We start from the raw sequence: 27,257 nt of genomic DNA, 5'->3' as shown, positions 1-27,257 counted from the left end.
TTCTGAAGTTAAGTTACACTGGGTAAAAGGTAGAAAAGGCAGAACAACAGAGCAGAATGAGCAATGAATTATTACAATCAGTTTAATGTTAAACTAGTGCTTGAAATGAAAATGACACAGAAATTGGAAAGGTAATAATTATCCAATTGCATGACACGTCAGTAAGAAGAGCTAACTGGAAATTTGGCCTGAATTAAAAAGAATATGGGATTGAAAACTAGGAAGGTGAGAGCTCCTTTGGTTTCTGCCTTGTTCAGATAAGGAATATCAAGTTAAGTCCTGGCCTCCATATTTCACGAAAACCTGGAAAATCTAGATAGCATCAATAAGAACATAAAAAAGATGGAAATTAATCAATAAAATTTTATTACACACTTACAACATGTTATGCACTCTCTTATAACTGGTTATAAAAAGAAAAACAAAAAATGGTACCTGCCATTCAGGAGTTCATATTTTACTGGAAAAGACATCATGTAAATAAATTTGTTGTTATTGTTCAATTGTGTTTGACTTTTCTTGGCAAAGACACTGGAATGGTTTTCCATTTCCTTCTTCAACTCACCTTACAGATGAGAAAACTGAGGCAAACATGGTTAAGTGACTTACCCAGAGTCACACAGCTAGTAATATCTGAAACTGAGTTTGAACTCATGAGGATGAGTCTTCCTGATTCTAAGCCTAATGTCCTTTCCACTATGCTACCTAGCTGCACATGTAAATAGCTTGGCATATATAAATTATAGACAGAGTGGATAGAAGGTAATCTTAGAGAGAAAGCAACTATTAGCTTGGGAGCTCAGAAAAGGCTTTTTACAGAAAGTGGGATTTGAATTGTCCTGAGGAAGCCCTGGAAAACCAAGTGGCAGAGGTGGGAGAGCAAAGCATTCCAGGCTTGTGAGACAGCCAGTGTAGAGACACAGAAGATGGAGCGGCAAGTGTGGGGAAAAGTAAATAGTCCAGCATAGCTAGATTGAACACTGCATGAAGGGGAGGAATGTATAATGCTAAAAAAATAAGAATGGACCAGATTGAGGAGATCTTTTTTTGAAAAAAATGTATTGATATCTTCTGCTTTTACATGAACTAATCTTTTCCAGTATCCCTCCTGCCTCAGGCTTACCCAAGAGTTTTCCCATATAACAAAGAAGGCATTTTTGAAGGCTTATAATACACAGAAGAAGTCCTTGATAAAAGCAAAATCCCCATGTAAACCAAGACATTTATAGCAGCACTTTTGTGGTAACAAAAACTGGAAACAAAGTAGATGCCCAGTGACTAAGGAATGGTTAAACAAAGTGTGGCACAGAAACAACACATAGGATGAACAGTGAGGCAACCTAAGCCAAGAAAAACACATGCAATAAGCTAAACAATTTAAATGAAAAAGATTAAGCACCATAAAGTTAGTGCTGCAAGATTACAGAAAACAATAGTAGCATCAAAGGACAGCTATAAGAAAACAACTCTCTCTACTCCTGTGCAGAGGTAAGAGGTTCATGGTGTTGAATATTTATGTATTTTCAGATCTTTGAGATCAAAATTTAAATTCACCAATTTAACTTCTTAAAATAAAAACATATCATTTATAAGGCCAATTGATTGGCATGACTCAATGACAACCATTATAGCAATACAATATATATGCTCCTTATGGGCAGATACTTTTATTTTTGTTATTCATCCCCCAAACCTGGCACAACACGGGGCACAGATACATAATAAATACATTTGTATTGAGAAGAATTCATGAAAACAAACTTTTCCTACTCATCAGTTTTTTCAGAGCACCTTTTACTTCATTGTTCCTTAGGCTGTAAATCAGGGGGTTCAACATGGGGATCATTACCATGTAGAAAATAGACACCACTTTATTCTCATCTGTTGTGTAGCTGGACTTGGGCATCACATAAATGAAGGTAGTGGTACCATAGAACAGTGTCACTGCTGTGAGGTGGGAGGTGCAAGTTGAGAAAGCTTTGGATCTTCCCTCAGCGGATCTTAACTTCAGAACAGAAAAGACAATGTATACATAAGAGATTATGATAGTTAACACTGTTATCACAACTACTGTTCCAGCAGAAGCAGCAGGAAGAATTTCTGCAAGATCATCTTGGTCTTTGGAAAGCTCCAAAAGTGGTGAATAGTCACAGAAAAAGTGATTGATCTTATTGGGCCCACAGAAGGAACGATTCAATAAGCAACCAGTAAAAGTCCAAGCATTCACACAACCACCTATGTAGGATATAATGAGTAAGAGAGTGCAGACTCTGGTTGACATGTTGATGGAGTAGAGTAGGGGGCTACAGATGGCCACATAGCGATCATAGGCCATCACAGCCAGCAGGAAGCCCTCAGTTGTCCCAAAGGTGGCCCCAAAAGATATTTGGGCCATACAACCCCAAAGAGGAATTAAGATAATGTCCCAAAGGTAGTTCATGAGCATGAGAGGTGTGACAGATGAAGAAAATCCAATATCCACAAAAGCCAAGTTGCTGAGGAAAAGATACATTGGAGTGTGAAGCTTGGAGCTACTTCTGATCAATATGATTATGCTAAGATTACCAACTAATGTGACAACATAGACACCCAGGAATACCACAAAGAGGATGATGCGAAGGGTTGGATCATCTGTTAACCCCAAAATAATGAATTCAGTCACAGCAGTGCAGTTATTATCAGACATCTGTCTTGGAAAGAGTGCCTATTAGACAGAAGAAAAGGAGATTAAAAGAGAACACAGAACTAAAATTTGGGTATGTCCTTTGATGTATTCAGGAAATATTCATTAACCACATGCCCATTCAACTGTCTCACTCCCAATGCTTTGTTTTTCTGTGCCATGACAGAGTTATTAGAAGCAAAGTAGAGACGAGCAAATTTTATTCCCTCCATGTTTTCCCTGTGGCCCAACACTGTATGATCTGCCCTTTTTGCTAACATTTGCTTTTATCCAAATGTTTAAATATTGTTCTGCCACAGTTAATCCCTTCCAAAGAAACAGGTTGCTTTTTTAACTATGGCATCTCAAAGGACCATCTTTCACAACTGAAGATATTATACATTTCATGCTAATTGACAATGAGGACAGTCTCATTTTCCAACATGACCCTTGTGCTATAAAATCATAAAAGAAACCAAAATGAAGAGTCTAGATTTTGAATCTTTTCATTTTACTTTGCTCCTAGAACTTGGAATTATTGCAAAGGTCTATCAGTATACTAGATAGTGCAACTCTGAAAGATTGTAGGAAATTTCCCATAGAAAACTACTGTTTATGAAGGCAAAACAGTGAAAAGCACGTGCTCAACTGGCTGTAACCATATACTGTTTACGTATTGCCTCCTTCAGTTGGGGAATAGCTGAGAAAATTGTGTGTAGAAATGTAGTAAAATTTTATTATGTCATAAGAAGTGATGAATAATGACTACTTTGGAGTAATATGACAATCCTTTTTTTTAACTGATGCAGAGTGAACTAAGAACTAAATAAATGATTTCTGTGATGACCACAAGGGAAAACAACTTTGAAAGACCTCAGAATTCAGATCAGTACAGTGATGAATCATGTCTTCAAAGTCTGATGAGGAAATTGTGTATATCACTTCTTGGCAAAGACATATCAATTGACACATGCATTCAGATATGGCGGATCTGTTTATTTGCTTTCCTTAGAGAAAAGTATGTATGTGTGTGTGTGTACATATATATCTTACAAAGAAGGGTCTTCATTATGAGCAGGGAGAGGCAGCTAAGTGAGTAGTGCTAGACATGGAGGAAGGGAAAGAACAATAACAAAATATCTGAAAAACACACAATAGAAAAGAGAAATACAGGTGAAGATACAAACTAATAAATAATTTCCATTCTGTTAAACTTTATATTTATATACATTTCTTATAAAAATCAAACTATATTGAAATGTTTGCTTTTTATCTTTGTTAAGTTCCAAATAAAAGAAATTATCTTAAATATTACTTTTTCCTGGAATGGTGTTATTGTTCCCAACTCTAAATTCAGTTTTCTTCTTTTCTAAGTCCAGTAAGAAAGAATAAAAATACCGAAATCCTGTTCACCTCAGAGAAGAATTTGACTCTAATATTCATATATGGGTCTATGGTTCAACTCTTTCTCTATGACCACAAAAAGTGGAGAGTGCTAAGTCAATTTTTCAACACCTCCTATCTCATCTTTTACTCTCAGGAGACTATGTTATATGCCAATATTCTGACAAAAGTAAGGCTATCTCTGCGGACTCCCTTTTCCATCCTGTTGTACAATTCAGACCTCCTCAATATCAAATCCTATTGTTTTTGCAAAAATCACTGAAAAAAAGAAAGCCCTTCTTTTCTCAAGGGCCAGCTCCTCTACTTCTTCAATTGATCCCTTCCCTTATATGTCAACCTGAAACTTTCCCCATTGAAAAGCTCCTTCTAACCTTTAATATCCTACTCTATGGACTCATTCCCTTTTGTCTACAAATGGGCCCACATCTGTCCCATACTTTAAAAATCTCAATTTGATACTGACATCCTTTCACTGACATGTTATCATACTATATCTCTTCTCTTTTCCAGTTAGCTCTCAGGAGGGAAAATGTACCCTCAATGAGTCCAATTCTTTCTTCTTACTCACTTATTATTTCACTGTGCTGTTGCTTCTGATTCCATCATTCCACTGTAACCATTCCCTGCAAAGTCACCAATTATTTCCTAATTCCTGCAGCAAGATTGTAATCCTCATTTAAATTCCTGTAGTGTAAGACTTGTTTCAGCCTTTGTATTTGAATCCCTAAAAGTTAGAATGTGCTTAATAACAGCTTAATGATTGGCTTCTGTGCAGTATTTGACACAGGGGACATCTTGCTCTTACTGGATATTTTCTCCTCATGAGTGTTCATGACACTACTCTCTCTTGATACTTATATTCCACTTACTTGTGTAACCTTTCCTTCTCAGCTTTCTTTGCCAGATCATGATCTCTGTGCTGCATCCTAACCAAACGTGTGCCCTAAGGTTCTATCATAGGCCTTCCTTTCTTTTTTTACTACTCCTCAGGGAGCCCATTAACTTCCACAAATCCCATTAACATCTCCATTCTGCTGAGTCCCAAATTTATAGATCTTAAACTAGAACTCATACATCACCAGTAGTTGGACATTTGCACCTGGATGTCCCAAAGGCATTTCAAACTCAACAATTCCAAAAAAGAACTCCTCATCTTATCCCCAGCCTTCAGCCTAATCCTACTCATCACTATAATTATTTCTTTCTACGCAGGGCCCCACCATCCTTCCAGGTACCCTTCTTTGTAATTTTCTCCATCTTCCTTTCCCCAGCCACTCAACTGCCACTTCTTGCCAGTTCTACATCCACAATGTATATCACATCTACTCTTATGACTCACACAGCCACTTCCCTAGTCAGATTTGCATCTCCTCTCACTTAGACTTTTGCAAAAATCTTAACTGGTAATTCAGTCTTTCCTTCCTCTAAACTATCCTCTAAAAACCTACAAAAATGTTCTTCCTAATATATTTATCTGACAATGTCATTTGTTTACTTAAGGTTTCCACAGATCCCTTTTTGCCTAGAGAACAAAATAACAACTCCTCAATTCAGTGTTTATACTCCCACATCACCTGAATACAGGTCCCCTCTTCAGATTTGTTTCACTTTACTCTCAGGCATATACTCTATCCTATATATTCCACCTCAACTGACCTGCTTTCTGTTCCCCAGACTCAGAATTCTATCCTTACCTCTGTCCCTCTGTAAAGACCATTCCATGCCGAAAATGCCCTTTTTCATCTCTGCTTCTTAGAATCTCAAGCTTTCTTCATATATCAGCTAATGGGTCACCACTTACAGGAAGCCTAGTTTCTAAAACTCTGTACCTCTTCAACTTATCTTATATTTGCTTATCTGTGCAAATATTTTATCCTCTCCTCTCAAATGTAAGCTCTCTGATATTAAGGGCTGTTTGGCAATTTTCTAGTATCACCAGTGGTTAAGACACTGTGGACACATCAAAATACTAGATGGATTGAAGGCAACCACACACTTTTGAAAACTTCAAGTCTCATTTATATTGGTAACATAATCAAAATAACCACACGACAGGAATACCAATAACTCAATACCACAATTTAAATTTCATAAATTAACAATTCTTAGAGGAAAATATTGGTGTGCTCATTTTGTAGATGAGGTAACTGAAGATCACAGAGGTTTAGTCACCCATGATTTCAGACAGACCTAGTAAGAGGCAGATCTTGGATTCAAACCCAGGGTCCATGATGTCTAATCCACTTCTCTGTCTGCTATATCAACTGATCATTATATCAATGAAATTCCTCACCCCAAAGCCTCAGTCTGAGATGGGAAGAAAAAAGTAATACATGAAACAAGTGCACCTATGTATATCTTTACATAAAGTATCATTTCCTAACCATGTTCTATCAGACACTTACTGTATGTAGTGATGTTTCAGGATATGTGGTATGACCTGTGATAGATTGGGATTTACTGACTAACATGCCATAATACTCCATGCATATACCTCACTTCCAGACCTCAGACTTTATATGGCACTATGAGAGTCCAGAAACATGAAGAAACAAATCAGGAATGGAGAGAGAGAGAGAGAGAGAGAGAGAGAGAGAGAGAGAGAGAGAGAGAGAGAGAGAGAGAGAGAGAGAGAGAGAGAGAGGAAGAAGAAGAAGAAGAAGAAGAAGAAGAAGAAGAAGAGGAGGAGGAGGAGGAGGAGGAGGAGGAGCTAAAACTCCAAGTAAAACTGAAATAAAATAAAGTCTGATATAGCCAGAATAATAGATAGACTTCCCTAAAATAAACTACAAATCCAAAAAAGATCTAAATATTTTTATAGTAAAACCAAAAACAGCAGTAATACCTATTGATGCAAGAAGATGATTATACTCCAAGGTATTATCTTTGCAAGGCAGAACCATATTTATATTGTGTTTGGCAGCATTTGGGATATAAACTCTTGAGCACCTTAACTCCAAATGTAGCCTACATCATTAAAATGCAATTTGAAATCCATGGGGATTCAGAAAATTACAAACACAGAGGCAAGCTGTATGAGTGTTCTCAAAATTCTCAGGGGCCTTCATTTATTTTTCTTTGTTTGTGCTTATCCATGACTTTAGAAAATGAAACACAAGATTGGATGGCAACATAGAAAAACTAATAATTGCTTTCAGCCTCAGTTTCCTAGTCTGTAAAATTAAAATAATCACACCTACCTCAGAGACATTGGGAGCATCAAATGAGATATCCATACTTTGCAAAATCTTAAAGTACTGTATAAATGTTAGTTATCATTATTGTTATTTCCTTTCTTTCTCCCACAGGTAGACAGCTCAGGAAATTCCTCTTCATTTGAAGTTATTCATGAAACAAACCTAGACGCAAGAGCTACCCAAGAAATCGTCCTTCTCTGAAGAGATAATCTGCACTGACATTGTCCAAAACGGCCCCAGTCAAAAAAATGTAAATGAGAGTATGTAACTCTGATAGGTTTCTCCAGGATACTTTACTACTGCAAGGTATTCTACCAACACTTAGGGCTAGAAAGCTCCTTCTTTTTTTTTTTTTTTTTTTTTTAAATTTTATTTTTTTTTTCCATTTTTTTTTTATTTAGCTTTTAACATTCATTTTCACAAAATTTTGGGTTACAAATTTTCTCCCCTTTTCTCCCCTCCCCCCCCAAACGCCAAGCATTCTAATTGCCCCTATGACCAATCTGCTCTCTCTTCTATCATCCCTCTCTGCCCTTGTCTCTGTCTTCTCTTTTGTCCTGTAGGGCCAGATAGCTTTCTATACCCCTTTACCTGTATTTCTTATTTCCTAGTGGCAAGAACATTACAGTTGATCCTAACACTTTGAGTTCCAACTTCTTTAGCTCCCTCCCTCTCCACCCCTTCCCTTTGGAAGGCAAGCAATTCAATATAGGCCAAATCTGTGTAGTTTTGCAAATGACTTCCATAATAGTTGTGGTGTATAGGACTAACTATATTTCCCTCCATCCTATCCTGTCCCCCATTACTTCTATTCTCTTTTGATCCTATCCCTCCCCATGAGTGTTGACCTCAAATTGCACTCTCCTCCCCATGCCCTCCCTTCTATCATCCCCCCCCACTCTGCTTATCCCCTTATCCTCCACTTTCCTGTATTGTAAGATAGGTTTTCATACCAAAATGAGTAGGCATTTTATTCTTTCCTTTAGTGGAATGTGATGAGAGTAGACTTCATGTTTTTCTCTCACCTCCCCTCTTTATCCCTCCACTAATGAGTCTTTTGCTTGCCTCTTTTATGAGAGATAATTTGCCCCATTCAATTCTCCCTTTCTCCTCCCAATATCTTTCTCTCTCACTGCTTGATTTCATTTTTTTTTTAAGATATGATCCCATCCTCTTCAATTCACTCTGTGCACTCTGTCTCTATGTGTGTGTGCATGTGTGCATGTGTGTGTGTAATCCCACCCAGTACCCAGATACTGAAATGTTTCAAGAGTTACAAATATTGTCTTTCCATGTAGGAATGTAAACAGTTCAACTTTAGTAAGTCCCTTATGACTTCTCTTTGCTGTTCACCTTTTCATGGTTCTCTTCATTCTTGTGTTTGGAAATCAAATTTTCTTTTCAGCTCTGGTCTTTTCATCAAGAATGCTTGAAAATCCTCTATTTCATTGAAAGACCAATTTTTCCCCTGAAGTATTATACTCAGTTTTGCTGGGTAGGTGATTCTTGGTTTTAGTCCTAGTTCCTTTGACTTCTGGAATATCCTATTCCATGCCCTTCGATCCCTTAATGTAGAAGCTGCTAGATCTTGTGTTATCCTGATTGTATTTCCACAATACTTGAATTGTTTCTTTCTAGCTGCTTGCAATATTTTCTCTTTCACCTGGGAGTTCTGGAATTTGTCCACAATGTTCCTAGGAGTTTCCCTTTTTGGATCTCTTTCAGGTGATGTTCTGTGGATTCCTTGAATACTTATTTTGCCCTCTGGTTCTAGAATCTCAGGGCAGTTTTCATTGATAATTTCATGAAAGATGATGTCTAGGCTCTTCTTTTGATCATGGCTTTCAGGTAGTCCCATAATTTTTAAATTGTCTCTCCTGGAACTATTTTCAAGGTCAGTTGTTTTTCCAATGAGATATTTCACATTATCTTCCATTTTTCCATTCCTCTGGCTTTGTTCTGTGATTTCTTGCTTTCTCATAAAGTCCTTAGCCTCCATCTGTGCCATTCTAATTTTGAAAGAACTATTTTCTTCAGTGAGCTTTTGAATCTCCTTTTCCATTTGGCTAATTCTGTTTTTGAAAGCATTCTTCTCCTCATTGGCTTTTTGAACCTCTTTTGCCAATTGAGTTAGGCTAGTTTTCAAGGTGTTATTTTCTTCAACATTTTTTTGGGTCTCCTTTAGCAGGGAGCTGATTTGCTGTTCATGCTTTGACTTCATGTCTCTCATTTCTCTTCCCAGCTTTTCCTCCACCTCTCTAACTTGATTTTCAAAATTCTTTTTGAGCTCTTCCATGGCCTGAGCCCATTGAGTGGGCTGGGACACAGAAGCCTTGATTTCTGTGTCTTTGCCTGATGGTAAGCATTGTACTTCCTCATCAGAAAGGAAGGGAGGAAATGCCTGTTCACCAAGAAAGTAACCTTCTATAGTCTTATTTCTTTTCCCTTTTCTGGGCATTTTCCCAGCCAGTGACTTGACCTCTGAATATTTTCCTCACACCCACCTCACCTCCTGATCCTCCCAGCCAGTGTTTGGGGTCTGAGATTCAAATGTTGCTTCCAGCCTCAGGGCTTTTGGCGGGGGCAGGGCTGCTATTCAGTGTGAGATTAAATTCAGATGCTCAGGTGAGGGCAGGGCTGCCTCTCAGGCTCAGTTCCCTCAGGGAGTTTATGCACAGACCTTCAACAATGGATCCAGGCTCCTGCCTGCTTGGAGAGCCCTGGTCTGCCGCTGCCCCTCAGCTTCTGTCTCCTGAGGGGGCCCGAGCCATGGGGGCACCCCATCCCCCCTCAACCCGCCAAAGGGACTCTCTCACCGACCCCCGTCACCTGTGGGTGGAGGTACTTGTGCGGCCGCTGGAGATCCCGACCCTGAAGCCCGCTCGGATCTGTTCCTCTCGGTGCCGCGGCCACGGCAGGGCTGTACTCAGCTCCCAGTCCCGGCGCCCAGTCCGCAGCACGAAGGACCTTTTACGAGAGGTTTGCAGGTCTCTCCAGAACAGAAATCTCCCTCGCTCCAATGTTCTGTGGCCTCTGGGTGCAGAATTCACCGTGAGTTACTTCTTTGTAGTTGTTCTATGGGTTGTGGGTTCGGAGCTATGTGTATGTGCGTCTTTCTACTACGCCATCTTGGCTCCCTCAGCCTAGAAAGCTCCTTCTAAAGTCTCTATTCTCTGAGCTTAGAAAAGGAAAAATGTAGCACATATAAAGAATCTTGAGATCTAGAAATTTCCTTCAAAGGTCACCTGAAAAAACTTATCAACCAATAGTACTCATTGGTGTTGTTATTCAGTCATGTCCAACTCTGTGACTCTATTTCTTGGCAAAGATACTGGAGTTGTTTTCCATTTCCTTCTCCATCTCATTTTGCAGATGAGGAAACTGAGGCAAATGGGATTAAGTGACTTGCCCAGTCTTGCATAGCTAGGAAGTGTCTGAGGTTAGATTTGAACTCAGAAAGATTGGTCTTCCTGATTCCAGGCCCAGAACTCTACCCACTGCACCACCCAGAGCTGCCCACAGACACTTATTAAGAATCTACTATGTGCCAGGTACTGAGGATTCAAATACAAAAAAAAAAAAAAAGTAAATAGTCACTACTCTAAAGACAGTTACTTTTTACTGGGGAAACAAAATGTACATATAAAGTATAAATAGGATAAAATAAAAAATGAATGCAAAGTACTTAAATATACAGCTTTCCATGTGAGTCTTCTGAAAGGTAGTCATTGGTTGATCCTAGAGTTTGGAGGAGGAACATTCTTTGAAAATATCTTCTATAGGGGCGGAGCCAAGATGGCGAAGTAGAAAGACGCACATACACATAGCTCCAAACCCACAAACCACAGAACGGCAAAGGGGACCAACCCAGGGAGAATTCTGCACCCAGAGACCACGGAATATTGGAGCGAGGGAGATTTCTGTTCCAGTGAGACCTGCAAACCTCTCACGGGGGGTCCTTCGTGCGGTGGACTGGGCGCCAGGGCGGGTAGCAGAGAGCAACCCTACCAGGGCAGCGACACCGTGAGAAAAAGATCCGAGAGGGCTACGGGACGGGATCTCCAGTGGCCACGTGGGTCCCCCCACCCACAGAGGGACCAGCAAACCTCTCGCAAAAGGTTCGTCACGCTGCAGACGCAGAGCCCAGCCCGGACCTGTGGCGGCCGCGGCTCCGAGAGACACAGTTCTGAGAGGGATCCGGAGGCGGGATCTTCAGCAGCGGCACGGGCCCCCCCACCAACAGGTGACTGACGGGGGTAGGTGAGAGAGTCTCTTTGGCGGGTTGAGAGGGGAGTGAGGTGTCCCCATGGCTCGGGCCCCCCCGGGAGGTGGGGGCTGAGAGGCGGCTGCGGATGGGGGCTCCCCAAGCGAGCGGGAGCCTGGATCCATTGTGGAAGGTCTGTGCATAAACCCCCTGAGGGAATTGAGCCAGAGAGGCAGCCCTGCCCCTGACCTCAGCACCTGAGCTTAATTTAACACTGAATAACAGCCCTGCCCCCGCCAAAAATCCTAAGGCGGGAAGCAGCATTTGAATCTCAGTCCCCAAACACTGGCTGGGAAGACCAGGAGGCGAGGTGGGTGTGAGGAGAACATTCAGAGGTCAGGCCACTAGGTGGAGAAAATGCCAAGAAAAGGTAAAAGAAATAAAACTATTGAAGGGTACTTTATCAGAGAAAAAACACTTCCTCCCTTCCTTTCTGATGAGGAGGAACAAGGCTTGCCATCAGGCAAAGACACAGAAATCAAGGACTCTGTGTCCCAGCCCACCCAATGGGCTCGGGCCATGGAAGAGCTCAAGAGGAATTTTGAAAATCAAGTTAGAGAGGTGGAGGAAAGACTGGGAAGGGAAATGAGAGGGATAAGGGAGAAGCATGAAAAACAGATCAGCTCCCTACTAAAGGAGAACCAAAAAAATCTTGAAGAAATTGGCACCTTGAGAACTAGCCTAACTCAGCTGGCAAGGGAGGTGCAAGGGGCCAATGAGGAGAAGAATGCTTTCAGAAGCAGAATTAACCAAATGGAAAAGGAGATTCAAAAGCTCACTGAAGAAAACAGATCTTTCAAATCTGGAATGGTACAGATGGACACTTTGGACTTTTCGAGAAAGACAGATATCTCAGAACATACCGCGCAGATTCGAAAAATGGAAGATAATGTGAAATATCTTATTGGAAAAACAACTGACCTGGAAAATAGGATCAGGAGAGACAATGTAAAAATTCTGGGACTACCTGAAAACCATGATCAAAAGAAGAGCCTAGACATCATCTTCCATGAAATTATCAAGGAAAACTGCCCTGAGATTCTAGAACCAGAAGGCAAAATAAATATTCAAGGAATCCGCAGAACACCGCATGAAAGAGATCCAAAAAGAGAAACTCCCAGGAGCATTGTGGCCAAATTCCAGAATTCCCAGGTGAAAGAGAAAATATTGCAAGCAGCTAGAAAGAAACAATTCAAGTATTGTGGAAATACAATCAGGATAGTACAAGATCTGGCACCTTCTACATTGAGGGACAGAAGGGAATGGAATAGGATATTCCAGAAGTCAAAGGAAATAGGACTGAAGCCAAGAATCACCTACCCAGAAAAACTGAGTATAATACTTCAGGAAAAAAAATGGTCTTTCAATGAAATAGAAGACTTTCAAATTTTCCTGATGAAAAGACCAGAACTGGAAAGAAAATTTGACTTTCTAACACAAGAATGAAGAGAACCATGAAAAGGCGAACAGCAAAGAGAAATCATAAGGGACTTACTAAAGTTGAACTGTTTACATTCCTACATGGAAAGACAATATTTGTAACTCTTGAAACATTTCAGTATCTGGGCACTGGGTGGGAGTACACACACACACACACATGCACACACGCACACATACATAGAGACAGAGTGCACAGAGTGAATTGAAGAGGATGGGATCATATACTAAAAAAAAAAAATGAAATCAAGCACTGAGAGAGAAATATTGGGAGGAGAAAGGGAGAAGTTATATGGGGCAAATTATCTCTCATAAAAGAGGCAAGCAAAAGACTTATTAGTGGTGGGATAAAGAGGGGAGGCAAGAGAAAAACACGAGGTCTACTCTCATCACATTGCACTAAAGGAAAGAATATAATGCACACTCATTTTGATAGGAAAACCTATCTCATAATACAGGAGAGTGGGGGACAGGGGCACAAGCAGGATGGGGGGGAGGATAGAGGGGAGGGCATGGGGCGGAGAATGCAATACGAGGTCGACACTCATGAGGAGGGAAAGGACCATAAGAAAATAGAAGTAATGGGGGACAGGACAGGATGGAGGGAAATATAGTTAGGCCTATACAACACAACTAGTATGGAAATCATTTGCAAAACTAAACAGATATGGCCTATATTGAACTGCCTGTCGTCCAAGGAGAAGGGGTAGAGAGGGAGGGAGCTTAAGAAGTCGGAACTCAAAGTGTTAGGACCAAATGTAATGTTCTTACCACTGGGTAACAAGAAATACAGGTTAAGGGGTCAAGAAAGCTATCCGGCCCTACAGGAGAAAAGAGAAGACGGAGACAAGGGCAGGGAGGGAGGATAGAGCAGAGAGCAGATAGGTCACAGGGGCAATTAGAAAGCTTGGGTCTGGGGGGGAGGGGAAAAAAGGGGAGAAAATTTGTAACCCAAAATTGTGTGAAAATAAATGTTAAAAGTTTAATAAAAAAAAATACTTTAAAGGCAAAAAAAAAAAAAGGAAATATCTTCTATACCATTAGGATCTACTAGGTGGGGGAGGGGTGGGAGTAAGATATCGGGAAGGTTTGTAAGATGACTTAATCTCTTTCAGCCTCAGTTTCCTCATGTGTAAAATTAAAATAATCACCTGTCTCAGAGAAATTGGGAGCATCAAATGAGATATTCATAAAGTATTTTGCAAAATCTTTAAGTACTGTATAAACGTTAGTTATCATTATTATTTCTTTCAACAGGCTATCTCAGGGGGTGGCTCCTCCAATCAGAATTCATCCTCTCAAAAGTATGAAACAAACAATTAATCTTACAGACAGCCTTAGCAACTGAAACTCATTCCCAAGGTGGCACCAGAGAGATGGATCTAAACCTGCCAATTCATCTTGGGGTTGCTATAGTCACTGAAGCTTAATTTGGAGTCCATATGATAATAGAGTTGGAAGGGTTCCTATGAGTCCATCAAGTCCAACCCCCTCATTTTAAATTGGAGGAAACTGAACCATAGAGAAGACAGGAAGATATGGGCTTAAGCCTTACATCAGACATATAATATCTATTTGCCTCTGGGCATATGTAAAGTTAAGGGAATTTGAAGATCTTCCCTGCCCCTTAATAGGCTCATGTGACCTACTTTGAACTCTGGCCCAGCCAACAGCTTGAGTCATATGGAGCCAATGGTGGGGGAAGGCTTGCTGAAAGGGTAGATCATGCAGGGTGCAGCAGGAGAGAGAGTAAGGTGGATCAGAGAGAGAGAAGGCAGAGAGAGGCAGATCAGCTAGCTTGGGTGAGAGAGAGACGTTTTGCCTAAGGGAGCTTGTTTGTGGGAAGCCTGACAGAGTGAAGGCTTGGGGATGAAGGTACTCCTTGCACTGGTAATATGCACAGACTTCCATAATACCATGGTGAAACTGGTTTTCTGGTATCTGAATAAATATTTTGCTTCCATCTTTTAGTTTATACTTTTGAATTTACCCTGGAAATACACCTGGAAACAGTGACTGCTGTGATTATCACATTGGTAATATAAATGATGGTGAGGATGGGATTGCAAAATATGAAATCTCTAATTAGAGATAGGAAGGTTCTAGGGAAGGAAATGGGTATCCTGGATGGGAGGATTTACCTTATGCCTCCCTGGTGAGAGAATGGGTTAAAAGTACAGGACTTTGTGAAAACTGGTAACCAAGGCTACAGAAGGGAGAACCCAGAGATTTAGAAAGATGCTTGCAAGGATACCAGTATTACCTGGGGAAGAAATGGGAGGGATATGTAGAAGAGGATAGGCATTGTTAACAAGTTATTGTATTATATGTAAAAGTAAAGACAAATTGCTGGAAGAAAAGGTTCTGCTGAAAAAGGAGTTTTTCTGCAAAAGAAGCTTTCTATGCTATAGGGTCAGTTCAAACTTTCCTTTAGAAGAGCAAGATAAAAAGTATCAGGTGGTAACAGAAAAGGCAGCTGTGAGTTTAGCTCAGAAAAAAAAAAAAGAACAAAATGAAGGTTTACATAATCCTTGCATCTGTGGGGCCTGACTGGGGCTCAGACACCTGGGAGGAAGATACATAGGATAAAAATGAAATAAATGTAGATGAAGAGGCTTCTAGGAATGTGGGTGCACATCCAATACTACTAAGGAAGTGAGAGAACTGGGGAGCCATACAATGTCGAAGGAAATAACTGAGGATTTTACTCAACAGGAGGTCACTGATATTTTAAGTCAATTCACTCAAAAAATGGGAGGATCATTAATATATTGGATGGTGAGAATCAGTGAAGAAGGGGCAAGAGGAGTATGGAGAGATAACATAGATTGTTTTAAATTCATAGGTATTAGAATCCTTTTGTACAACAAGCTTTTAGGGGTTACCATATTAGAGGCAGTAACAATGGAACTAATCAGTTAGCTGTAGCTGCTGAGGGAGCAGTAAGCAATATCCCACTGACTGTATGTGACCTAGGTGAGATAGCCCCTGGTATTCACTTGGAGACTGTATGAGAAAGTTACAGGAAGAGGTAATGAAAATAGAAATAAAGGTCAGAGACACCAAGGCTTATCATAGTACATCCCTAACAGTTTCTCATAGGAATATAATAGTGAAATCTATTCATCTTGCTTATAAGCATCTAATTCTGACTACCAATTGGGGAAAGAAGATACCCTCTTTTGGAGGTGCTAGATAAGATTTCACAGTTAAGTGATTTAGGGAAATGGGGAAAAAATAAATTTCCTCAAGAGAGAAAAGCAAATAGCCAGATTCAAAGTCAGAATAGACTAACAAGGGGAGAAATTTTTACTGTTTTATTAAGATAATGGATAGATTTTGGAAGAATAGATGATATCCTAACTAATGAACTATATAAGATGTACTGAGAAAAGGGACTTAATGTTAGATGGAATAAAACAGTAAGAACTGCCCCTATAGATCCTCCTGAATCATTGTTTCCAAGTTCATCACACCTGCAGGGAGAATAGGAAATTGGTCAAGCCATAGCTCAGATTAAAGAAATACACAGGCAGCACTACAGACTTCAAATCAGTTTAACCACATCCTAAAAAAAGTGAATCAGCTACTATAACTAGGGCATTAATAGAGACTGGGGCAGAGGACTCTCTTATATAAGGAAACCCTACAGTAAGGAAATTAGGAATTAATGCAGTTCCAGTGGGTTCATGAACTCCAGAAGTACAATTGATGCTGTATTTACTCTTCCTCTGGTTATTGTCTCCTTATTTTTTTGGCCTTTGTTTGTTTGTTTAACCTATTTGCTAGATTTGTCTCCCTCAGGATTACTGCCCTACACTTGTAGATGACTGACTGTTTAAGTTGGATGTCACCCTCTGTCCAAGACTATGGTATGTGACTCCTGGACCAAGCATTGACTGAGCTTCAGATACTGGCTAAAGAATTCACCCCTTAAATGGGACCTCTTGAGGCAGGGACAGGTCTACATCCAATCTCAGCAGGAAGTAATTATAGAACATGAGTTCATTGCTCCTTACCCAAGGGATTTTGGGTCCCATTCGTTCGAGGTTGGAATGATGGTGTGCTTATATCCAAGCCCCCACCCTAAGATACTGTTTTATGTAATTATCTTGTGTTATTCCTATTATATTGTTATGAAGTTAGTTGATACCATTTGCCTCTAAATTCCCATTGACCTATTAATGAACACAAAAGATAGTGCAGCCAAATATAATGTTAAGGGAATTTAAAGATCTTTCCTGCCCCTTAATAGGCCCATATGACTTGCTTCAAGTATTGGCTCAGCCCACAGCTTGAGTCACATGGAGCCAATGCCGAGAAGAGCTTACTGAATGGGAGACACAGGAAGGGTGCAGCAGGAATAGAGAATGAGGTGGAACTAAAAGAGAGAGGAGGCAGAGAGAGGCAGAAAGGTGGCCTGGGTGGGAAGGGGAAATTTTGCCTAAGGGAGTTTGTTTGTGGGGAAGCCTGATAGAAGTAAGACTTGGGGATGACAGTCCTCTCTGCATTGGGAATATGTAAAACCTTCCTTGTTACCATGGTGGAATTGGCTTTCTGGTTTCTGAATAAAGATTTTGGTTTTTGTCTTTGAGGAAGAGACATCTTATTTTGTGAATTTACCCTGGAAATATGCCTACAAATGGATATTGAAAGAATTCATCATTCGCCTCCTGAAAGAAACCCGAACAGAGAAACTCCTAGAAATATTGTGGCCAAATTTCAGAGTTCCCAGATCAAGGAGAAAATACTGCAAGCAGCTAGAAAGAAACAATTTGAGTACTGTGGAAATACAATCAGGATAACAGGATCTGGCAGTTTCAACATTAAGGGACTGAAGGGCTTGGAATGGGATATTTCAGAAGTCAAAGGAACTGGGATTGAAACCAAGAATCACCTACCCAGCAAATATGATATAATACTTCATGGAAATAAAATGGTCATTCAGTGATATAGACGACTTTCAAGAATTCATGTTGAGGAAGACCAGATCTATATTTAAAAATTTGACTTCCCAAGACAAGAATCAAGAGAAGTATGAAGAGGTAAACAGAAAAGAAAAATCACAAATGACTCTCTAAAGCTGAACTGTTTACATTACTACATGGAAAGAAAATATTTTTAACTTTTGAATGTTTTCTCATTATTTGGGTAGTTGGAGAGATTGTACATACACACACACACACATACACATAGATAGATAGAGAGTACAGGGTGTGTTATATCAGAAGAGATGATAAACACACCCAAAAAAATAAAATATAATAAAATAAAAATTAAGGGGAGAAATAGGAAAATTCTGGGAAGAGAAAGAGTAATGGAATGGGGCAGGCTATAATTCATAAAAAAATAAGAAAAATCTTATTCAATGGAGAGATAAGGGAGAAGGGGAGAGGGGGAAAAATAAAGCTACTCTCCTCACATGTGGCTGAAGGAGGAAATAACATGCTCACTAAATTTGATACGAAAATTTATATGCACCACAGGAAAGTAGGAGAGGAGGCAACAAGTGGAGCAAAGGGAATGTTAGAAGGGAAGGCAAATGGGAGAAGGGAGTCAGTAGAAATAAACACTTTCGAGAAGGGACAAGGCCAATTATAGGGGGAAAAAATAAGAGGGGATAGGGTAGGAAAAAGGGCAATATAATTAGTATTACACAACATAATTATTATGGAAGTCTTTTGCAAAAGAACACGTATTTAGTCTGTATTGAATTGCTTCCGTTCTCAGTGGGGCTGGGGAGGGAGCGGGGGAGGGAGAGAAGTTGGAATTCAAAGTATTAGAAACGAATGTTGAGAATTTTTATTGCAATTAATCGGGACATAAGAACTACAGGGAATGGGGTATGGAAATTTATCTTGCCCTGCAAGAAAAGAGAGAAGATGGGGATAGGAGAGGGGTGGGGTGTGATGGAGGGGAGGGTACATTGAAAGAAGGAGTAATCAGAATGCAAAATATTAGGAAGCAGGGGGGAGGGGAGTGATGGGGAGAAAAATTGGACATGTTACAAAGTGAGGTAAAAGCAATTAGTATTAAAACAATAGACTGAATTAATTACTGAGAATAAATCAATGACATCTTTAGTTTAGAGAAAAGAATTTCAGTCTAAATTTCCTAGAGGAAGGTAATCTCGGGTAAAATTTGGCATTGATAGAAAAGTCAAACCTTTAATGGTAAATTTGATTTTATGATTGCCATTTAATCAGGAGCTAGAACATGTATAGAAAGGCATGTAAGCCACTTAAGACTTGCCTCAAAAGATGTTCCTTAGCCAAAGTGAAACTATAATCATATTTGAAACCTGGTTATTGGAACTTGCCATTTTTAGATGCCATGGGACTATTAAGTGACTGTTCTTCTGAGTCTCACTCCAGATATGGGTAGCAAGAAAGGCGATCTGAGCCTCCAATACATGATGCCAGTAAGCTGACGTGATGCTGGTATGAACTGCATAAGGTGATCTCAAGGGAAGGGGGGGAGAGCGACTGTTCATCATGGGCTGAGGTGGGATTCTCCTGACTCGGTTTCCCCAGTGACATCTAGCAGACTTTAAGCCTGACTGAATGCAAGTGGATAATCTAATCCTGCCTGGAATTGAAGCTGGGGAGATATTGTATCCCTGCAATGTCCCTACTCTTGGTGGCAATTTCCTATAGTCAAAAGATTTGTAAGCTTAATACCAGATCTATTAAATTATAGATTATTGGTAGGGGAACATCCGAGGTTAACTCTAAAATTAAGCTATTAGGCTTAGGACTTAAAACCAACAACAATAAGTTAGGGTCCTTTACTTCTTAGTAATACTATGGAGACAATTAGGTCAAGAGCTTATGAAGCTAGCAACATAAAGATTATTTGTGTCTCAGTTGGCTAATGTTTTAAAAAAAAAATTCTTTGGTGGTCCATATTGTAAATGCTTTAAAAAAAGTATCACCTGACCAAAAGTTTGAATTGCTTTATCTGTTATAAACTGAGTTAAAAATAAATTTTAAAATGCACATAGGAAAAAAAATAAATAAATAAAAATTATCTTTTAAAAAAAATTCTCTTTCCAAGTACAAGATAAAAGAGGTGTGACCAAAAAACTAAACTGAACACTCCATCTGAAAATGATCTGGTGATTTTAGTGAATTGCACAGATGAGATGAGTTGAGCACAATGTTGGGCAAAAAATTGCTAAAGCATACTTAAGCTGCATAAGTGAGGCATAATGTTCAGAAATAAGAAGATAATCATTCTACCCTGCTTGAGTTAAATCAGATCTTCCATAGCACTGTGCATAGCACTCAGACACAAATTTTTGAAAAATTTTAACAAACAGAAATGTATCCAGAGGATGGCACCTGTATTTGTAATGGGTCTTGAGACCATACTTTCTGACTTTGAAAGGTAGAGAGCCTTAAAGCTGCCTTTAAGTATCTCAAAGGAGAGTTATTAAATTTGTTCTGCTTAGTCCTACATAAAAGAACTAGAACAATTGGAAAAGTTATGCAAGAAAAAAAAGATTTTCACTAATATAAGGAAAAAATGTCTACCAATTAGAATTTCCCAAAAGGAGAAACTTAGGAGATAGTGACCTCCTTTTTCTGGAGGTCTTTGAGGGAAGACTGTCATGACTGCTTGCTGTAAATGTTGGAAAGGGAATCATTTAACCGATACAGATTGAACTAAATGGCTGTTGAAGCCTCTTCAGACTCTGAGGTACTGTGACCCTACCACTATTTCATCCCCAAATTCTTCAGTCTAATAGTTCCTCCCACTGACTGAGCTAAATATGATGATGCATTCCACTGGAAATTGGCAGAAAAAAATTTCAAAGAGTTCATCCTTCATTTTCCTTTGGCCTATATCTTGAACTACCAAAATCTCATAAGCAAATTCATCATGGATATTAATGCATCCAATATCTCACTGGGGACTAAGTTCAATTTTTCAATAATCAACTTAGCAAGTATAAGATAAAAATATATGGTAAACAACAGCACATGTAAGAAAAAGCTGAGGATTTTAGTAAATTGCATAGACAATAAGAGTTGGCTGAGTGACAGCAGAAAAAAAAAAAAACAAAGCAGATATAGGTTATAGTAAGAGAAGCACACCGTTCCCTGCATCCCAAAATGTTCCACTGCCATCTCCCTTGTACTGATTTTGTGCATACTATTTCTGAATATGCATCATGACAAGAAAGAACTATGTATCATATGGGAGACAAAGCTATTACTAATGAAGGAAGTATTTGAAATATGGGGGGTTCACCACGCAAGAATATGATAATCACATCATCATTCAAAACGTAAATTTCCTTCAGACTACCAATCACATTAAACAACATCAGATTCATTGGCTTTTATTTTCAGCACATTCAAATTCACCAACTTAATTTAATAACAATGAATATAAAATTTTTCAAGTTCATTTATTTATTAGTACTACTCAGACCTAACTATGAGAGTAGAATGTAAACTGTCCATGGCCAGGGCCTATTTTCTTTTTGTCATGATATCATTGACACAATGCCCTGAAAATAGGAGATACTTGTTGTTGTATGGAATTTAATTTATGAAAATAAGTGTTTTGTGCCTATCAATTTTTTCATGGCCCCCTTCACTTTCTTGTTCCTCAGACTGTAGATCAAGAGGTTCAACATGGGAATCATTACAGTGTGGAAAACAGACACAACTTTGTTCTGATCAGTTGAATGTATTGATTCGGGCAATACATAAATGAATGCAATGGTCCCAAAGAACATTGTAACAGCAGTAAGGTGGGAGGTACATGTGGAGAAAGCTTTGGATCTCCCCTCAATGGAACGCATCTTCAGGACTGAGAAGAGGATGTATACATAGGAGACAGTTATGATTAAAACTGTTATTACAATTATTGAGCCTGAAGAGACAGAAGGAAGAATTTCAAAAAGAGGAACATGAGAACAAGAAAGTTTCAGCAAGGGTTTGTAGTCACAGAAGAAGTGATTGATTTTATTGGGTCCGCAAAAAGACAAATTCAATAAGCAACCAGTAAAGGACAAAGCATTCACACAACCACCCACATGAGATATGATGACCAACAGAGTGCAGACCCTGGTAGACATGTGGATGGAGTAGAGTAGGGGGCTGCAGATGGCCACATACCGATCATAAGCCATCACAGCCAGCAGGAAGCACTCAGTTGTCCCAAAGGTGACTACTGAACAAAGTTGGACCACACAGATTTGCAAGGGGATTGAGGTAATGTCCCCAAGTAAGTTCATAAGCATCACAGGTATGACAGATGAGGAAAATACAATATCCACAAAAGCCAAATGGCTAAGGAAAAGGTACATTGGAGTGTGAAGTTGGGAACTCTTATGGATCAATACTATGATGCTAAGATTACCAAGTAAAATGACAATATAGACTCCTAAAAATACCACAAATAAGAAGACACGAAGGGTTGGGTCATCTGTTAACCCTAAAATCAAGAATTCTGTCACAGTAGTGTAGTTTGTGCCAATCATCTGTTCTCAAATGGTGCCTGTTAAGACAAAAGAAATGGTGATTAGAAAGAAATAAGATTAGAAACAACTTAGAAAGAAAGAAAAAACTAAAATCTGAGGATTTCTTCTTATCTATTGAATAAATATTTATTGCCAACCTAATATTTGTAAGATGCCATGCTAGACACAGCACAAATACAATAGAAAGATTAATAAGACACAGAAGGAGATATCAGATACATAAATAATAACAATCATAAATAATAAACAAAAACATAATGTGGTAAAGGAAGTGGTTCATACAATTACTGTGCTCTGAAAATACAGAAGAAGGAAGTCAGGGATTCCTTCATGGAGCTGCAGGTATGTGAACTAAGTCTCAGAATCAGTAGATTTCAACAGGAAAAGATGGGGTTAGGATGCAAGAGATTATAAATAATCTGATACTAGATTGGCTCAGAAAAAGCCTAGACACAACAGCACACAGTTCATATTTGAAACATTTGGCCAGTTTAATATGTTGGAAGCTTTGTTAATATCATATTAAGAGCAAGTCTTATGTGCCCACACTACAAAGGTTCATGCAAAGAGATAGGCCATAAGGAATCCAACTGACTGAACAGCTGAGACTGCCCAAATAGAAAAGCTTATTATATTGCTTTCATGGTGATTATGCTTATGTTTAAGTTTTCTTGTCTATCACATGGGGCACAGAACAGAACACAGCCCAGAAAGGGCCGCACCACATGGGCACAGACAGGACTGGAAAAAGCTGTCAGGGTGTGGAATCATGGGTAGCAGCTGAGGTTCCCAGATTTCTCAACCCACAAATGCCAAAGACAACTTCAAAGGTCAGTGAGAAAGCTCCTTTACCTGGGTGAAAGGGGTGTGTGGTCTGGTCCCAGCTCCAGGGCAGTGACAGCCACTGTGGCAGCAGTATCCACTTTTGGAGCCTTCAGTCTAAAGAGCCTGGGGGATCGAGTGACTGATCTGGATCTTAGATCTGAGTGGTGACCCTGGCTTGAGGAAGAGCACTGGTTTGGTGGAGTCGGTGGTGGCTTTGGAGAGGGAATTCTACTTGCAGATCCTGGGTAGAAAAGAGTGCTTGTGGTTGCTCCCAGACCACAGCACAGGACAGCAGAGGAGTAAGCTCCTCTTCTTTGATTGTGCCATCTTGAAGGAACTGAGAAGTTACAGGTCTATAGAGCACACCCTCCACTTGACAAAGGACTCAAAAGTCAAGTAACTGGCCAGAAAATGTCTAAAAGGGGGTAATATAAGACCATAGAAATTTACTTTCTTGGTGAAAAGGTATTTTCATCCATCCTTTCAGATGAGGAAGAACAAAGCATACCATCAGAGAAAGACATAAAAGTCAAGATTTCTACATCCAAAACCTCCAAAATATATATACAATGGCCTCAGGCCATAGAAGAGGTCAGGGAGGTGGAGGAAAATTTGGGAAAAAAAATGAGAGTGATGCAAGAAAAGTATGAAAAACAAGTCAACAGCTTGCTAAAGAAGACCCAAAAAATGATGAAGAAAATAAATCCTTCAAAAATACACTAACCTAAATGGCAAGTGAGGTCCAAAAAGCCAATGAGGAGAAGAATGCTTTTAAAAAGCAGAATTAGCCAAATGGAAAAGGAGGTTCAAAAACTCACTGAAGAAAGTAGTTCTTTAAAAATTAGAATGGAGCAGATGGAAGCTAATGACTTTATGAGAAACCAAGAAATTATCAAACAAAACTGAAAGAATGGAAAAATAGAAGACAATGTGAAATATCTCATTGGAAAAATCACTTATCTTGAAAATAGATCCAGGAGACATAATTTAAAAATTATTGGTCTACCTGAACACTGTGATCAAAAAAAGAGAGCCTAGACATCATCTTCCAAGAAATTATCAAGGAAAACTGCCCTGATATTCTAGAACCAGAGATGAAAATAGAAATTGTGTGTGTGTGTGTGTGTGTGTGTGTTCATCCTTCATTGCCAAAGAAGACTATGCCATCAGAGAAATAATGACGTGACTTGCACTTGGCTTTGTTTTGAGTGAGGGAGGGCTGTGCAGGTCACCAGCCTCACTTCTCCCCCAGAGTCATCTGAATCCAGTGACCAGATATTCATCAGGATGACTGGAGATGACCCAGGACGAGGCAATTGGGGTTAAGCAACTTGCCTAAGGTCACACAGCTAGTGAGTGCCAAGTGTCTGAGGTGAGATTTGAACTCAGGTCCTCCTGACTCCTGCACTGGTGCTCTATCCACTGCACCACCTAGCTGCCCCAAAAAATATAAATGGAAAAAATTCACCTATCACCTCCTGAAATAGATCCCAAAAGGAAAACTCCTAGGAATGTTGTAGCCAAATTCCAGAGCTCTCAAGTCAAGGAGAAAGTATTACAAGCAGCCAGAACGAAATAATTCAAGTATCATGGAAATACAATCAGGATAACACAGAATTTAGCAGCTTCTACACTAAGGCATCGAAGGGCTTGGAATATGATATTCCAGAGGTAAAAGGAGATAGAATTAAAACCAAGAATCACCTACTCAGCAAAACTTAGTATAATATTTCAGGGGGGAAATGGAATTTCAATGAAATAGAAGCATTCTTGTGGAAAAAACCAGATCTGAGCGGAAAATTTGACTTTCAAATACAAGAATCAAGAGAACCATGAAGAGGTAAACAGGGAAGAGAAGCCTTAAGGGACTCATTAAAGTTGAACTGTTTACATTCCTACATGGAAAGATGTTATTCATAACTCATAAGACCTTTTTCAGTATTAGGATAGTTAGAAGGAAAATATATATATGTAGGTGTGTATGAGTGTGTATGCGTATATTATATATGTGTAGGTATGTATATGTACATGGATGTATGTGTGCATATGTGTGTGTTTATATATGTACGTGTGTTTATACATATGTGTGCATACATATATATGTATACACACACACACACACATAGACAGAGGGCAGAGTATGAGATGAATGTGAATGGAGAATACCAAAAAATAAATTAAATTTACTGTTTAGTGGAATGTACTAGGAGTAAGAGAAAGGAAAAGGTAGAATGTAGCAAAGCATCTCACATAAAAGAGGTGAGAAGGAGCTTTTACAATGGAGGGGAAGAGGGGAGAGATGAAAGGAAATAAGTGAGCTTTACTCTCATGAGATTTGGCTTAAGGAGGGAATAATACACACTCAATTGGATGTGGAAAGCTACTTTACCCTGCAGGAAGGCAAGGGGGAAGGGAATAGGAGAGGGAAGATAATAGAAGGGACTGCTCATTGGGGAAAGGGATAATCAGAAGCAAACATTATTGTGGGAAGACAAGTCAAGGTAGAGAATGTAATAAATGGAGAGCAGGATAGGACAGAGGGAAATGTTGTTAGTCTCTTACAACATAACTATTATGGAAGTGCTTCACATTATTACACATGTATGACCTATATTGAATTGCTTGTTTTCTCAATGAGGGTGAGTGAGGAGGGAGGGAGAGAATATGGAACTCAAAGCTTTAAGAATGAATGTTAAAATTTGTTTTAGCATGCAACTGAAAATTAAGCTATACAAGCAATGGAGTATAGAAATCTATTTTGCCCTACAAGAAAATAAAGGGGAAGGGGAATGGAAGAAGAGTGGGTTATAGAGGAGAGAGCAGAGGAAAGGATGGATGGAGCACATGCTGTCCTGGGGAGAAAATTTTGAATTTAAATTCTTGTGGAAGTGAATGTTGAGAACTGAAAAATAAATTATGTATCAAAAAATAAATTATATTTATAAAAAATTCTCGTTTTCTTATCTGTTAACTTCTTTGGCAGCTGGGTCTTTTCTGCTCAAGGTCATCCCATATCCACATTTTTTCCTTATGAAAGGATTTGCCAGATAAGACTCAGTCCTTTCAGCATGCTTAGATTTTCCCTTCCTGTTAAGTTACACAGAACATGTGAGATCTTCCCTGTCTGTTATTTATCCAATATGTAGAGATTCAGTGAGTCTACTTCTGGCCATCAGTGCCTGAGAATATGGTGCTATATGGTTACATGCAGTTGTCTGGTTTCTGTAGCACTGGAGGAATTGATGACTCAGTATGCACCATAGAAGAAATGAGTTTATATAGAAAACTTTGGCTATGACACACACTTTCATTTCTAGTAGTAATAATATGAACTTCCAGACCGAGGGAGGGAGAGCAGCAGCCCTGTCTCCTACCCTGCTATTATGAGCATATGGTACCCCTGTTTCTTTTCTATCTGTTCTTGTTGGATATTAAATAAATGAGATGAGAGAGCCCAGAAAACTGGTGAAAGCAGGAGATCATCAAAGCCATGAGATGTCGAACCTGCAACTGAAATGAGTAATAGTAACAGCCAAATTTAATAAAAGCTAATACAGCAGCTGAAGGACCTGCCTGATTGATCCAAGCAGCCAATCTCCCCATCAGATGAAACACTGAGCCCTGTAAGGAGCCAGGACAGCTATACAGAGGAGTGACTCATCCATAGCCAACATCATGTACCAGAAATTAAATTAATGGTGATTTATTAAAGGGAGTGTGAAAATGATATTTAGAGCATCCTCCAGCCCCCTTCTTCCAAATGTCAGTTTTTTGTCAGAAGGACATTACTGATAATCAAATTACATTGCCTCTCTTTATCCTGGCCAAACAACACCCAAGCTTGCAAGTAATTTAATCTAAAGTAAGGAAGACTTAGTGGAGACAGATTCTTCTGTCTAGATAAGCCAAATTGGGGCGGGGGGGACGGGGGCAGGGGGATGTTCCCTGATAGAAGAGATATTTCCTCTGTCT

General features: G+C 39.4%; 2 protein-coding genes across 2 annotated transcripts; both read right to left on the bottom strand.

Annotated features, from left to right (window-relative positions):
* Positions 1–1,747: 1,747 nt before the first annotated feature.
* Positions 1,748–2,686, bottom strand: LOC140512850 (olfactory receptor 5p57-like). The gene has a single exon (XM_072622220.1). The coding sequence runs from the start codon at positions 2,684–2,686 to the stop codon at positions 1,748–1,750; it is 939 nt and encodes a 312-aa protein (XP_072478321.1).
* Positions 2,687–21,521: 18,835 nt separating this feature from the next.
* Positions 21,522–22,460, bottom strand: LOC140512849 (olfactory receptor 5p57-like). Its single transcript, XM_072622219.1, has one exon. It carries the CDS (start codon positions 22,458–22,460, stop codon positions 21,522–21,524), a length of 939 nt encoding a protein of 312 aa, XP_072478320.1.
* Between the last annotated feature and the right edge of the window lie 4,797 nt (positions 22,461–27,257).

This window comes from Notamacropus eugenii, chromosome 6 (assembly GCF_028372415.1).
Source record: "Notamacropus eugenii isolate mMacEug1 chromosome 6, mMacEug1.pri_v2, whole genome shotgun sequence".
Taxonomy (NCBI): Eukaryota; Metazoa; Chordata; class Mammalia; order Diprotodontia; family Macropodidae; genus Notamacropus; species Notamacropus eugenii.
This window is presented reverse-complemented; position numbering and strand designations above follow the sequence as displayed.

What these genes read in the sequence shown, in the direction of transcription:
- LOC140512849 (XM_072622219.1), bottom strand. Translation starts at nt 22,460, where the DNA reads ATGATTGGCACAAACTACACTACTGTGACAGAATTCTTGATTTTAGGG.
- LOC140512850 (XM_072622220.1), bottom strand. Translation starts at nt 2,686, where the DNA reads ATGTCTGATAATAACTGCACTGCTGTGACTGAATTCATTATTTTGGGG.